This window comes from Bombina bombina, chromosome 1, assembly GCF_027579735.1.
Source record: "Bombina bombina isolate aBomBom1 chromosome 1, aBomBom1.pri, whole genome shotgun sequence".
Taxonomy (NCBI): Eukaryota; Metazoa; Chordata; class Amphibia; order Anura; family Bombinatoridae; genus Bombina; species Bombina bombina.
This window is the reverse complement of record NC_069499.1, coordinates 444,951,462-444,968,039: the sequence shown is the minus strand read 5'-3', so window position 1 is coordinate 444,968,039 and position 16,578 is coordinate 444,951,462. Positions and strand designations below refer to the sequence as shown.

The 16,578-nt window shown below is 41.7% G+C and overlaps 1 protein-coding gene across 1 annotated transcript in view; it reads right to left on the bottom strand.

Moving 5' to 3' along the window:
• UBR3 (ubiquitin protein ligase E3 component n-recognin 3) overlaps positions 1-16,578 on the bottom strand; it is a 1,090,259-nt gene that overhangs the window by 541,918 nt on the left and 531,763 nt on the right. The window contains 1 exon segment of the mRNA XM_053698420.1: positions 8,465-8,635. Coding sequence (XP_053554395.1) covers positions 8,465-8,635 — 171 coding nt within the window.

The window sequence follows — 16,578 nt, the reverse complement described above, 5'->3', positions numbered from 1 at the left end:
TATTTCTTTTACAAAGATATGACGAGTCCAGGGATTTCATCCTTACTTGTGAGATATTAACCTCCTGCAAAAAGGAAGTGGCAAAGAGCACCACAGCAGAGCTGTATATATATATATATATATATATATATATATATATATATATATATATAGCCCCTCCCCTTCCCCACCACCCCAGTCATTCTCTTTGCCTGTGTTATACTAGGAAGACATGGTAAAGTGAGGTGTTAGTTTTAGTTTCTTCAATCAAGAAGTTTTTTTATTTTAAATGGTACCGGTGCATACTATTTTCCTCAGGGGGATATGGAAGAAGATTTCTGCCCTGAGGTTTGATGATCTTAGCATTTGTAACTAAGATCCACGCTGGTTCCCACAAGACTTCTGAAGGTAACCATGAGACATCTTCAGTGTGGAGACCGGTTTCATGCTACAAGCAGCATTAAGGTATTTGCAACCTTTTTTTCTGAGGAGACTTGGTGTATCAGAACTGGTTGGCATTATTTCCCTGTATGGGAATGGGGTAAGCAGTAAAACCTATTTTATCCTATTTTTTTTTTTAAACAATTTATTTTATTAAGATTCATTGAAAGGCATACAGAATATACATATCAATAAGGCTGTACAGCAAAATAATTTCCATATATACAACCAATAGTAGCCAAACTATATAAACATTGAGGTTAAATGACAGTATTTACTCAAATGAGGAAACAATATTGGTGCCAGTAAAGCTCTAAGACTTCTAGATACCCTTAGAGGCCACTCTTGGACCTCCCATTACAGTATAAACATAGCTGAAGAAGGCTACCATGAACCTTTGAAGACCACTTTTGGCTCTCCCATGATGAATCTTGGTTTTCTAATTTTATGGGCTTTAAATCCTTATGCTAAACTTGGGCTACAAACTTCATTCATACTATTAAACTGAAGCATAAGTAGAAAGAAATAAGGATGTAAGTACACTTGCATGAACAAACATATATAAAAACGTGACTACTTTATATAAACAGTAGAAGGATCTGCACTACCCGTCATTAGTAAAAAGCTAACACTGTACCAGTTCTCTATTTCGGCCCTTCTGGTCATTCATTTTATATATCACAGAGCAGTCAGTATATCTCTAGTAGGAAGTAAAATCTACAGCTCTGATTTCAGTGCTTGCCACTAAACTGTGGGAAGTTTTGGAATGTTAACGATGCACACCCCAGATAGGAAAGTAGGGCTGACAGTACTATTAACCCGTTCTGGGCCTCATAATAAACAACACATACTAGAGCAGGCGTTAATGAACGGTTTTTAAATACATAGCAAGTGAAAATTAAAAATAAATAAAAACTGCCCTAGACAGTCCTAATAAAGTATCAATTATCAATGAGCAGGTATTAATGGCCATTATCTGCCAGCATATAATAGACCTGTACTAAACAGACCCAACATAATACAAAACACAGATGAGCAGACACTTTTACACTGAGCAGACAGGCAAACAGCATAACTTTCCTAAATAGGCATACCAGTATACACAATACACATGAACTGTTGTTAGAAAACCAGGTTTAGAAGCATACAATAAGGCTTCCCTAGACACATTAGGTTAGTACAAACTTTTAGCTAAAGAGAATATGGGAAAACATGGAAAAGAGAATATGGGCAGGATGTAACAATCTTCTCAGACATTAAATCCTAAACTCTTCTTCAAACTAAGATCTTCAGACCTCACGGTCTTCATAAAAGTTCTAGGTAGGATTTTTAATGTTTTTTTAGGAATGAGAAGAGTCACACGTAATGAGGTATCTCACCCCACACCCTTTCTCCATATCTCAAGTCTTGGCAGAGCGGCACACAATCTTAGCCAGTCACAGGGATCAAAAATACTGGGGAAAAGCTTAGGAATCCCCTCCGATGCATTCTCTCTGACATGAGCCTGACTGTTATTGCACGCATGAGTAAGGCCCTCATCCATATACAGCATCGGGGTAAGTTGAAGAGTTGTACCGCTGTGTCTGCCCCACAGGGCCTCTATGCCATCCCTCTGGTCCCACAAGCAACTTAGATTTTGTTCTCGAGGGTCGGCCGCATCTTTCAAGGCATTTGCCGGTATCCGAGAGGACATACCTTGATCTTGCCACAGCGTAAATGCGGAGTCAGCCCACGAGAGTGTCACAGTACCAGCATCAGGACTCAGCTGCTCCCTGTGCATCTCTCTCTCTATAGGGGATTGCGGGGAAGCTTCCTCTTGCGTATCCCAGAATTGAGTTTTCAGTGAGTAGGACCCAAGACTTTGAAGTATCCCCTCTTCAAACTCAGCAAACCGGGTCAGCAATTTAGCAGTTATAATGTCCCAAGTGTGCTTAGAATGTTCTATAGTAGCCATTTTTCATTCAAATTGTGCTGCGATCACTCAGTCGTGGAAGCAGGTGCAAAATATACAGCATGAAGTGCTGTTCCTCCTGTTTCTGCAGGAAAATGGGGAGGGCGAGATGAAGGCCTCGGCTGTTAATTAGCCTCCGCTACGCACCTCATCTATGCAGGTCTTCCGGGCTGGGATTTCTCATAAAAAGTACAGTAATCTGCTCAGCAGGCTCTGGGCTTCACGGAATAGATTAGTAGTAGTTAGGAAAACAGGTCTAAGGAGCGATAAATAGCGGATTAACCAGCTCCTGTCACCAGCCATAGAGAAAAGCAACCATCTTGGCTGCTGTTCGGACACGCCCCCCTATTTTATCCTATTTTAATAAGAGGGGTGTTACTGGAGTCCCTATTTTATATTTATCATTAGTTGATATTTGGGCATTATGTGACATGGGAGACAATATAAAAAACAATGTTTTATGTTTTTTTATTTTTGGCACTTAAAACTTATTGGTTTTATGCTTGAGGGTTATATTTTGTGTGTATTTTTACTTTAGTGCATTTCCATGTGGTGTTGTTTGGGCCTACTCTGACTTTTGCCCTTAAGGGGCGGAGCCTATTTTGGCGCAATTTCTTCAGGCTTAGCAGCAGCAAACAGTAATTCAGTGGCTCCTGGACTGTGTAGCTGGTCTGAAGGGTTGGAAACTTGATTCGAAGTACCCTGGGGGCAGGTAGGCGCCACAGCAAAGCTGTGGCGAGGTGCAGAGTGTATTTTTATCTATCTTTTGACTACATGTTGATATAAGTACTTCTAAAGCCTTATTTCTGCCCTTGCTTCTGTGCGCAGTAATGGATTAACCAACGATATTAAGTTAAATTTGGGAATAATTTAACGTTTTTTTTTTTTGTGCATTTTTGAAAAATTGCTCACTTTTTCTTTTCTTAAAGGCACAGTACACGTTTTTTCTAATGTTTATTTTATGCTATAAATAAGTGTTTAAACGACTTTTGTGGTATTACTAGTCTGTTCAACATGTCTGACATTGAGGTTTCTCATTGTTCTATGTGTTTAGAAGCTATTGTGCAACCCCCTCTAACATTGTGTAACTTTTGTACTGAAAGGGCTTTACAATGTAAAAAGCATATTTTAAATAAAGTAAGTGTGCCTAGGGATGATTCTCAGTCTGAAGAGAATCAGAATATGCCATCCAATTCTCCCCAAGTGTCACAACCTTTTAAGCCCACACAAGCGATGCCTAGTACTTCTATTGCATCTAATTCCTTTACTCTGCAGGAGATGGCTGCAGTTATGTCAACTACCCTTACAGAGGTATTGTCTAAATTACCAGTGTTGCAGAGTAAACGCAGTAGGTCAAGTATTAATGTAAATACTGAATCCTCTGATGCTTTATTAGCTATTTCCGATGTTCCCTCACAGTGCTCCGAGTTGGGGATCAGGGAATTACTGTCTGAGGGTGAAATTTCTGATTCAGGGAATGTTTTGCCTCAGACAGATTTGGATGCTATGTCATTTAAATTTAAGCTTGAACACCTCCGCCTGTTGCTTAGGGAGGTTTTAGTGACTCTGGATGATTGTGATCCTATTGTGATTCCTCCAGAGAAATTGTGTAAAATGGATAAATATTTGGAAGTTCCTACTTACACTGATGTTTTTCCGGTTCCTAAGAGAATTTCGGAAATTATTAGTAAGGAATGGGATAGACCAGGTATACCGTTTTCTCCCTCTCCTAATTTTAAGAAAATGTTTCCTATATCAGATACCATTCGGGACTCATGGCAAACGGTCCCTAAGGTAGAGGGAGCTATATCTCCCCTAGCTAAGCATACTACTATACCCATTGAGGATAGCTGTGCTTTCAAGGATCCCATGGATAAGAAATTAGAGGGTCTAATAAAGAAATTATTTGTTAATCAGGGATTTCTTTTACAACCTACAGCTTGCATTGTTCCAGTAACTACTACAGCAGCTTTTTTGGTTTGAGGCTCTAGAAGAGTCTCTTAAGGTTGAGACTCCATTAGATAACATTCTAGATAGAATTAAGGCTCTTAAGCTAGATAATTCTTTTATTACTGATGCCGCTTTTCAAATTGTTAAATTAGCAGCAAAAAATGCAGGATTTGCTCTTTTAGGACGTAGAGCATTGTGACTCAAATCTTAGTCTGCTGATGTGTCTTCAAAACATAAGCTTTTAGCTATTCCCTTTAAAGGTAAGACCCTTTTTGGGCCAGAATTGAAGGAGATCATTTCTGATATTACAGGAGGTAAGGGCCATGCCCAACCTCAGGATAGGTTGGTTAAAATGAGGGGTAAACAGAATAATTTTCGTTTCTTTCTGAACTTTAAAGGAGGACCCCCCGCTTCTTCTTCCACAAAGCATCATGAAGGGGTGGCCCCCGATCCAGGACCGGATCTAGAAGGGGGCAGACTTTCTTTGCTCAGGCTTGGGCAAGAGATGTTCAGGATTCCTGGGCACTAGAAATAGTGACCCACGGTTATCAATTGGAATTCAAGGATTTTCTCCCAAGAGCGAGATTTCATCTTTCAAAATTATCTGCAAACCAGACCTTTTTACTATGGGAGTAATCTGTCCTGTTTCAAAATTGGAACAGGGACAGGGGTTTTACTCAAACCTATTTGTGGTCCCCAGAAAAGAGGGAACGTTCAGACCCATTTTGGACCTCAAGTGTCTAAACAAATTTCTAAGAGCTCCATCATTCAAGATGGAAACAATTCGAACTATTTTGCCAATGATCCAGGAGGGTCAATATATGACTACAGTGGATTTGAAGGATGCTTACCTTCATATTTCAATCCACAAAGATCATCATCGGTTTCTAAGGTTTGCCTTATTGGACAAACATTATCAGTTTGTGGCTCTTCCTTTCGGGTTGGCCACAGCACCCAGAATCTTCACAAAGGTTCTAGGGTCTCTTTTGGCGGTTCTCAGACCACAAAGGATAGCGGTGGCGCCTTATCTGGACGATATTCTGATTCAGGCGTCAACATATCATCTGACAAAATCTCACACGGACACAGTGTTGTCTTTTCTGAGAACTCACGGCTGGAAGGTGAACATAGAGAAGAGTTCACTTTTTCCACAGACAAGGGTTCCTTTCTTGGGAACTCTGATAGACTCGGTAGCCATGAAAGTATTTCTGACGGAGGTCAGAAAATCAAAGATTTTGAATGCTTGCCAAGCACTTCTGTCCATTCCTCGGCCATCAGTGGCTCAGTGTATGGAGGTAATCAGATTAATGGTAGCGGCAATGGACATCGTTCCGTTTGCTCACTTTCATCTCAGACCACTGCAACTGTGCATGCTCGGTCAGTGGAATGGGGATTATGCGGATTTATCTCCAAAGATAATTCTGGATCAAGAGACCAGAAACGCTCTTCTTTGTTGGTTGTCACCAGATCATCTGTCCCAGGGGACTTGTTTCCGCAGACCCCCGTGGGTGATAGTGACAACAGATGCCAGCCTTCTGGGCTGGGGTGCAGTTTGGAACTCCCTGAAGGCTCAGGGTGTTTGGACTCAGGTGGAGTCTCTACTTTCAATCAATATTCTGGAACTGAGAGCAATAATCAATGCGTATCAGGCATGGCCTTAGTTGGCTTCAGCCAAATTCATCAGATTCCAGTCGGACAACATAACGACTGTGGCATATGTCAATCATCAGGGGGGAACAAGGAGTTCCTTAGCGGTGATAGAAGTATCCAAGATAATCAGTTGGGCAGAGGCCGACTCTTGTCATCTGTCAGCGATCTACATCCCAGGGGGGAGTGGGAATTTCAACCGGAGGTATTTGCCTTATTGATTCTCCGATAGGGCAGACCGGAACGGGATTTGATGGCATCTCGTCAGAATGCCAAGCTTGGCATCTCGTCAGAATGCCAAGCTTCCAAGATATGGATCCCGGTCAAGGGATCCCCAGGCCGAACTAATAGATGCCTTGGCAGTACCTTGGTTGTTCAGCCTAGCGTATGTGTTTCCGCCGTTTCCTCTCCTCCTACGCATGATTGCTCGAATCAAACAGGAGAGAGCTTCAGTGATCCTGATAGCGCCTGCGTGGCCATGCAGGACTTGGTATGCGGATCTAGTGGACATGTCCTCTCTGCCACCGTGGAAACTTCCGTTGAGACAGGACCTTCTCATTCAAGGTCCTTTCCAACATCCAAATCTAATTTCTCTGCAACTGAGTGCGTGGAGATTGAACGCTTGATTTTATCGAAGCGAGGATTCTCTGATTCAGTTATCAATACTTTGATACAGGCTAGAAAGCCTGTCACTAGAAAGATCTATCATAAGATATGGCGTAAATTTCTTTATTGGTGTGAATCCAAGGGTTACTCATGGAGTAAAGTTAGGATTCCTAGGATTTTGTCTTTTCTCCAAGAAGGATTGGAGAAAGGGTTATCAGCAAGTTCCTTAAAGGGACAAATTTCAGCTTTGTCAATTCTGTTTCACAAACGTTTGGCAAATGTATCAGATGTTCAGTCTTTTTGTCAGGCTCTATCTAGAATTAAGCCTGTATTTAGACCTATTACTCCTCCCTGGAGTTTGAATTTAGTTCTTCGAGTTCTGCAAGGGGTTCCGTTTGAACCTATGCATTCCATAGATATTAAACTATTATCTTGGAAAGTTCTGTTTTTGGTTGCTATTTCTTCTGCTCGAAGAGTTTGAGCTTTCAGCATTACAGTGTGATTCGCCTTATCTCATATTTCATTCTGATAAGGTGGTTTTACATACCAAACCTGGGTTCCTTCCTAAGGTTGTTTCGAATAAGAATATTAATCAGGAAATTGTTGTTCCTTCCTTGTGTCCTAATCCTTCTTCTAAGAAGGAGCGTCTGTTACATAACTTGGACGTGGTCCGTGCCTTAAAGTTTTTCTTACAGACAACTAAGGATTTCTGTCAATTATCTTCATTATTCATTGTTTATTCTGGAAAGCGTAGGGGTCAGAAAGCTACGGCTACCTCTTTTTCTTTTTGGCTGAGGAGTATCATCCGCCTGGCATATTAGACTGCTGGACAGCAGCCTCCTGAAAGAATTATGGCTCATTCTACTAAGGGTGTGGCTTCCACATGGGCTTTTAAAAACGATGGAACAGATTGGAACAGATGGAACAGATTTGGTCGTCCCTTCACACTTTTTCCAAATTATACAAATTTGATACTTTTGCTTCTTCTGAGGCTATCTTTGGGAGAAAGGTTCTTCAAGCAGTGGTGCCTTCCGTTTAGGTTCCTGTCTTGTCCCTCCCTTTCATTCGTGTCCTATTGCTTTGGTATTGGTTTCCCACAAGTAAGGATGAAATCTGTGGACTCGTCATATCTTTGTAAAAGAAAACTAAATTTATGCTTACCTGATAACTTTCTTTTACGATATGACGAGTCCACGGCCCTCCCTGTTATTTTAAGACAGGTTTATTTTATTTTTTGAAAACTTCAGTCACCTCTGCACCTTTTTAGCCTTTCCTTTTCTCTTCCTATAACCTTCGGCCGAATGACTGAGGGTGGAGGGGAAGGGGAGGGGCTATATATATATATATATATATACAGCTCTGCTTTCTGTTAACAGGAGGTTAATATCCCACAAGTAAGGATGAAATTTGTGGACTCGTCATATCGTAAAAGAAAGTAATTTATCAGGTAAGCATAAATTTAGTTTTGCAACGTTGCATTACAACTACAAAAAACAATGCTGCAAACACAGCTGTCAGATGGCTAAATACACATGGATGCTCCAGAGCTCACCTAGGATGAGCAAAGGATACCAAGAGAACCAAACAAAAATGTAAACAATAAGTTAATTGTAAAGTTGTTTAAAATGTCATACTTTATCTAGTCAAGTTGTTAAAATTTGACTTATGCCCCTTTAAATTTATCAAAGTTGTCTACACACATATAGTCAAAGACAGATTTATTTTAAAATGCAATATATGTGGATAAATTATACTTCTTATTTTTTTCTGTTTGTTTTATAAATAATTTCAAAATAAGTTTTCAAGTGCATTAACAGCAGTACTTAATACAATATGATTAAAATCAGCATATAAACATTCAAATTGACCCTACATTACTATGACACTTACTTGAGCTGCTGACAAATTGTCACAACTTGTGCTTGCTGGTGGTTCTCTCCTTGCTTCTGGAGCAGTGTCAGGTACACGAACTCGAACATAGTTAATAACATGACGCATATTACACAGTAGATCACTGCCAGGGAACCAGCTGTCATGGCAACGATCTTGAGTGGCAGAATCCTGTAATAGATTAACTTTAATCATTTTTTTATTCTCTGTAAATATTACTAAGATTTTATTTTCAAGCATAAAAAATGGGAGTTGACAAAAAAAAATATCCTAACCTAAAAAAATAATATCTTTCATGATGGTGAGAGTCCACAATGCATTACTCCTGGGAATTACTCTTCCCTGCCACTAGGAGGAAGCAAATATTCACAAATCCTAAGAGCTCTATAGGAACCCTCCCAGTCCCACCTCACTGGCAAACTAGTCTGATAGATAGCAAAGCAAAAGAGGTAGGAAAAGAAATAAGAGCAAAATAATAGGAGCAGGGAAAAAAGATGTGCATAAAAATAAACAAAACACCAAAATAAAGGGTAGGGTCTCATGGACTCATCACCATGAAATAAATGAATTAATCAGTTAATCATAGATTTTGTTTTCTTTCATACAGGTGGTGAGAGTCCAAGATCCATTACTCCAGGTAACAAATACCTAAGGAGTCCACAAGTAATGAGAAATAAGTGCAGGATAAACTAGAGAAACTAAATACACAGCCCCAAAATAATCCACAGAAAAAACAGGATAAATATTTCCTTTTTGTTTTTTTTAGCAATTAAAAATGACCAACAGGCACAATCAAAATTTACCTGATACTACTGCCTGAAGGACTTTCCTACTAAAGGCTGCCTCAGAAAAAAACAAAAAAAAGAATTTAGTAAAAGTATGCAAAGAACAACAAGTAGCTGCCTTTGCAAATTCAATCAACCTCATTTTTATTTTATTATTTTTATAAAAGCCCAATAACATGCAACTGATCTGGTAGACTAGGCAGTAATCCGTTTTAGTGGAGGCTGTCCCACCTCCAAGTAAGCCCAGTTTCAACCAAGAAGCCAAAGAAAAAGCAGAAGCTTTTTGCCCCTTCCTGGAAACAGAAAAGTGAACAAAAAATTAGAAGTTCATGTAAAATCCTTAGTAGCATCTACATAGCACCCCAAGGCTCTTACAACATCCAAATTATGAAAAAGCCTCTCTGAAGAACTCTTAGGATTAAGACATAAAGAAGGGGCAACCTTAAGTAAAATGTCAAATTTAGACCTCAAAACTGTCTTACATTGATGAAAAATAATATGAGGATCACATGAAAGAGCAGATAAACTATTCTAGCAGAAAAGATCACCAAAAGAAACAAAACCTTTCAAGAAAACAACTTAAAGGGTCATTAGTCATTTTCAACTACAGCGTTTTTCAAAAGTTCATTATTGTCATATATGTAAATCAATATACATGTATTACATCTTATTGACTGTTTTAAAGATATTTATTTTACAAATCCTAATTGCTTCTACTGCCCATAACATTTGCATATTCCAGATCCAATAACTTACTGAGTCAGACAACCGACATGCAGCATTACAGCAAGCTGTCAGTCTAAAGCTAAACCGGACCCTCTTTGTGTGTTAACTTGCAAGCACATCGGCTATGGTTGCTATAGCAACTGTTATAGCATTCTGAGAGCTGATAACGCTTTGCATTCAGGAAGGTAACTATAAGAATAGCTTTTGTAAAGCAGATTGCCACTGTGTTTTTTTTTTAGTGCTAAAGCCAATTTTGGATTGTTTTTTAAGAGGGGTAACATTTTATATGTTATAAGTTTATTTTTTTTATAAGTGGGCAATCGGATCTGGCTAAAGCTAATTGCCTAAACTGAGACACTAGGAAAGCTGATGTAAACGTTGCTGGAGGCTGCTGACCAGCAGTCTCATAAGCAAAACGAATAATACTTCTCAACCAGAGAGAAAGAAGTAACAGTAGATTTCTGACCCTTACGCTTTCCTGAGAAATAAACAAACAGGGCAGAAGTCCTTAGATGCCTGCAGGTGGTATTTTAGAGTGTGCACAACATCCAAGTTGTGCAACAGACAATCCTTATGAGAAGGAGGATTGGGACAGAGAGAAGGAACAACAATTTCCAAATTAACCCCTTAATGACCTTAATTTCCTCCAAAAAAATATAGTTAATGCCTGACGACGTACGGCGTACATTGTCGGTCTTGGAAAGCTGTGGAAGCGTTTCTGATCGCTTCCAGCCGCTTTCTGGTTATTGCAGTGATGGCTCAATATCGAGGCATCCTGCAATAACCCTCCTTGGCCATCCGATGCAGAGAGAGCAACTCTGTGGCCCTCTCTGCACCGGACATCGATGGCCGGTATCGTTGGTGGGTGGGAGTCGATGTGGGAGGCAGGTTGCCGGCCATCGATGGCCGGTATCGTTGGTGGGTGGGAGCCGGGTTGCCGGCCATCGATGGGCCCTGTGATGTGGAGAGGGGTGGAGAGGGGTGGGATCGTGGGCGGGATCGATGGGGCGGACACAGGCGTGTGCACGGGTGGGAATCCCTACACTACAGAATTTTTTTTTCTTAAGAAGTGGGAGAAAGGGGGATGGGAGTTTGCAATAAATTATACCTCAGGGTACTGGGGGGGGGGGGGTTGGTCTTTGGGGGGGAAAGCTACACTACAGAAAAGTGTAGTAAGTATGCAGAGAGGACCAAGTTGCAGCCTCGTGTGATTGGCTCACACATGTGCATTGCTATTTCTTCAACAAAGGATATCTAAAGAATGTAGCAAATTAGATAATATTAGTAAATTGGAAAGTTGTTTAAAATTACATGCCCTATCTGAATCATGAAAGTTTAATTTTGACTAGACTGTCCCTTTAAGGTAGAGGGGGAGGGTTAGAGAGCTGTTGGGGGGGGGGGGGTCCGGGAGGTTGGGGGCTAAGTAGGGATCCTACACCGCAGCATATGTAAATATGCTCCCCCAAAAATAATTTAAAAAAACAAAAATTATGCTTACATGATAAATTTATTTCTCTTGTGGTGTATCCAGTCCACGGGTTCATCCATTACTTGTGGGATATTCTCCTTCCCAACAGGAAGTTGAAGAACAACCACAGCAGAGCTGTCTATAAAGCCCCTCCCCTAACTGCCACCCCCAGTCATTCGACCGAAGACAAGCAAGAAAAAAGGAGAAACTATAGGGTGCAGTGGTGACTGTAGTTTAAAAAACACCTGCCTTAAAATGACAGGGCGGGCCGTGGACTGGATACACCACAAGAGAAATAAATATATCAGGTAAGCATAAATTTTGTTTTCTCTTGTAAAGGTGTATCCAGTCCACGGGTTCATCCATTACTTGTGGGATACCAATACCAAAGCTTTAGGACACGGATGAAGGGAGGGACAAGGCAGGAACTTAAACGGAAGGCACCACTGCCTGTAAGACCTTTCTCCCAAAAATAGCCTCGAAGAAGCAAAAGTATCGAATTTGTAGAATTTAGAAAAAGTGTGAAGCGAAGACCAAGTCGCCGCCTTACAAATCTGTTCAACCGAAGCCTCATTTTTAAAAGCCCATGTGGAAGCCACCGCTCTAGTGGAATGAGCTGTAATTCTTTCAGGAGGCTGCTGGCCAGCAGTCTCATAAGCTAAGCGGATTATGCTTCTCAGCCAGAAAGAAAGAAGTTGCCGAAGCCCTTTGGCCTCTCCTCTGTCCAGATGAGACAACAAACAAAGCAGATGTTTGACGAAAATCCTTCGTAGCTTGTAAATAAAACTTTAAAGCATGAACCACATCAAGATTGTGTAAAAGACATTCCTTCTTTGAGGAAGGATTAGGACATAATGAAGGAACAACAATCTCCTGATTGATGTTCTTATTAGATACTACCTTAGGAAGAAACCCAGGTTTGGTACGCAAAACTACCTTATCTGCATGGAAAATCAGATAAGGGGAATCACACTGTAAAGCAGATAACTCCGAAACTCTTTGAGCCGAGGAGATAGCTACTAGGAACAGAACTTTCTAGGATAAAAGTTTAATATCTATGGAATGCAAAAGTTCAAACTGAACCCCTTGAAGAACTTTAAGAACTAAATTTAAACTCCATGGCGGAGCAACAGGTTTAAACACAGGCTTAATTCTAACTAAAGCCTGACAAAACGCCTGAACGTCTGGAACCTCAGCCAGACGTTTGTGCAAAAGAATAGACAGAGCAGAAATCTGTCCCTTTAAGGAACTAGCAGACAATCCTTTCTCCAATCCCTCTTGCAGAAAGGATAAGATTCTAGGAATCCTAACTTTACTCCATGAGTAACCCTTGGATTCACACCAATGAAGATATTTACATCATATCTTATGATAGATTTTCCTGGTGACAGGCTCTCAAGCCTGAATTAAGGTATCAATGACCGACCATGCTTTGATAGAATCAAGCGTTCAATCTCCAAGCAGTCAGACACAGAGAAATTAGATTTGGATGTTTGAAAGGACCTTGAAGTAGAAGGTCCTACCTCAGCGGCAGAGTCCATGGTGGAAAGGATGACATGTCCACCAGATCTGCATACCAACTCCTGCGTGGCCACGCAGGAGCTATCAAAATCACTGAAGCTCTCTCCTGCTTGATCTTGGCAATCAGACGAGGGAGCAGAGGAAACGGTGGAAACACATAAGCCAGGCTGAAGGACCAGGGCGCTGCTAGAGCATCTATCAGCGCTGCCTTGGGATCCCTGGACCTGGACCCGTAACGAGGAAGCTTGGCGTTCTGATGAGACGCCATGAGATCCAGTTATGGTCCAGTTCATCCGGGGGAGCTCCCACTCCCCCGGATGAAAAGTCTGCCGACTTAGGAAATCCACCTCCCAATTCTCTACTCCTGGGATATGGATAGCTGAGAGATGGCAAGAGTGAACTTCTGCCCATAGAATTATCTTTGAAACCTCCAACATCGCCAGGGGGCTCCTTGTACCCCCCCCTGATGGTTGACATAGGCTACAGTCGTGATGTTGTCCGACTGAAATCTGATGAACCTGACCGCAGCTAGCTGAGGCCAAGCCTGAAGAGCATTGAATATCGCTCTTAGTTCCAGAATGTTTATCGGAAGGAGGGCTTCCTCCTGAGTCCACGAACCCTGAGCCTTCAGGGAGTTCCAGACTGTGCCCCAGCCCAGAAGGCTGGCATCTGTCATCACTATAGTCCATTTTGGCCTGCGGAAGCTCATTCCCCTGGACAGATGGACCTGAGATAGCCACCAGAGAAGAGAATCTTCTCTCTTGATCCAGATTTAGCAGAGGGGACAAATCTGTGTAATCCCCATTCCACTGATTGAGCATGCAAAGTTGCAGTGGTCTGAGATGTAGACGGGGCAAACAGAACTATGTCCATTGCCGCTACCATTAAGCTGATTACTTCCATACACTGAGCCACTGACGGCTGAGAAGTGGAATAAAGAGCACGGCAGGAAGTTAGAAGCGTTGACAACCTGTCCTCTGTCAGAAAAATCTTCATTTCTACTGAATCTATCAGAGTTCCTAGGAAGGAAACTCTTGTGAGAGGGGAGAGAGAACTCTTTTCTTCATTCACCTTCCACACATGAGACCTCAGGAATGCCAGAACAATGTCCATATGGGACTTGGCGATTTGAAAATTCGACGCCTGTATCAGAATGTCGTCTAGGTAAGGAGCCACCGCTATGCCTCGTGGCCTTAGAACCGCCAGTAGGGACCCTAGAACCTTCGTAAAGATTCTTGGTGCCGTGGCTAACCCGAAGGGAAGAGCAACAAACTGGTAATGTCTGTCTAGGAAGGCAAACCTGAGAAACCGATGATGATCTCTGTATATCGGAATGTGGAGATAAGCATCCTTAAAGTCCATGGTAGTCATATATTGACCCTCCTGGATCATAGGTAGGATGGTTCGAATAGTCTCCATCTTGAAGGATGGGACCCTGAGAAATTTGTTTAGAATCTTGAGATCCAAGATTGGTCTGAAAGTTCCCTCTTTTTTGGGAACTATAAACAGATTTGAATAGAATCCTTGCCCCTGTTCCTCCCTTGGAACTGGGTGGATCACTCCCATAACCAGAAGGTCTTGAACACAACGTAAGAATGCCTCTCTCTTTATCTGGTTTGCAGATAATTGTGAGAGATGAAATCTCCCCTTTGGAGATGAGGCTTTGAAATCCAGAAGATATCCCTGGGAAACAATCTCCAGAGCCCAGGGATCCTGGACGTCTCTTGCCCAAGTCTGGGCGAAGAGAGTAAGTCTGCCCCCAACTAGATCTGTTCCCGGATCTGGGACGACTCCTTCATGCTGTCTTAGAGGCAGCAGCAGGTTTTTTGGCCTGCTTTCCCTTGTTCCAAGCCTGGTTAGGTCTCCAGACTGGCTTGGACTGGGCAAAATTTCCTTCTTGTTTTGCAGTAGAGGAAGTTGAAGCTGCGCCACTCTTGAAGTTTCGAAAGGAACGAAAATTAGTCTGTTTGGTCCTTAAAGGGACAGTACACTGTAAAATTGTTTTTCCAGGGGGCGGAGCCAACTGCTGAGACAGAGAGACGCATTTCTTTAGAGCACCAGGTCTTTGTTTAAATATTTTATTATTTTAAAACCTTTAAGGAACCTTATATTCAGCTCTACCATCCATTAAAACCTGAAGAGTGAGACAAATGCTTTTTTGGTTTGGAAAATATAGTATTGGACGCCACATTCATACAAGAATCCTTCAGGCCTGATGTGCCATCTATGTGCAGTGGAACGCCATTTTAAAGTTTAACCACGCTGGGTCACTCTCTCCGGAGATCTAGCCATATTATATAATATGGAGAAACAGGTTATACTCATGTTACAGGACTTGATGCGTACTATGGATACCCATCAGGGTGAACTAATAGCAGTCCTGAGAACAGCTATGAAGGGAAGCCGAGGTGCACCGGCAACTAGTGAAACCCGAGAGTCAACTGGAGGAAGTATACCAGACACACCACGGACGTGTTCTGATACACCCCAATGCTCAGAATCTTTGCTCAGCAAAATACACACTAAGCCCTATGCGGTGGGGTTAACAGGGCTAACCGCGCAATCTCGTCTCCTGCAACCTATTGTCACTACAACGGAAGAAACGAGCCCTCAACAGCCAGTAAATGGCCTCCTAATGTCTCCAATAGCAACTACCGCCAGCAGTAACACAGTGGTCTTACCACTTAAACTTCAGTCAGACTCTGTAAGAACATCGTCGCTGGAATCTGACTTACTTGTCATCCACTTTTGGGCTGGAGCGGGGCCGCGCGTGGATGCTCTGCTGGCGGACTGCATGGTGTCATTCCCATTTAAGGCATGTGCTGCGGGTGAGAGAGGAAGCAGGGCAGCGACCATATCATTACAATCTGCCACATGGGGACCGAGGCGATCACTCATCGTGAATACCGCTCTGTCTCAGGATCTAAAGTTTGTTAACCCCTTTGCTGGATATATGCTTGTTCGCTCTGGCATAGGGTAGAGTCTTTTGAATTGGCTGGGTACTTGAGAACTCATCCTACTAGCTAGTTGTACTCTTAACAATGAGATTCTCTACAAATTTTTTTCACTTACCGGAACTTTCCTTGAAGATTCTGTGACCTATTGATTTAAACTCAAGCTTGCTTTGCTTTGTCTACGATGCTCAGGCTCTAATGTTTTTTTTTCCTCCTATTATATGTAAAATACACTATCGCTGTTGCTTGCTATAAATATGTGATTAACATTTTACTCCACAGCTTAATCCTTAATGGGGGCATATCCTTGTACACAAGCCCTGTGGTACGTGGCCATACGTGATTGCTCATAGCAAAACATTTGATTAAGTTATCTATGCTGTGTTCTTTGTTTTAGTTACCGTAGGGTATTAAAACTATGCCCCAAGCTAGCCCAGTAAAAAGTAAAGTTGAGCTATATGTTGGAGTCTAAGGTGTAATAATTACATTTTAGCTATTTGATATAATGATATTATCTCTTCTCTGAACCCTAAGTTTGAATTAAGAGATGTGTTCTACTACCTATATTAATCCTAAACTAGATATGGGTACACTTTTAGATCCAGATACTGTATTTAGGACAACTTCATGAGATTGTTCTAATTTAATAATAGTGCCCAA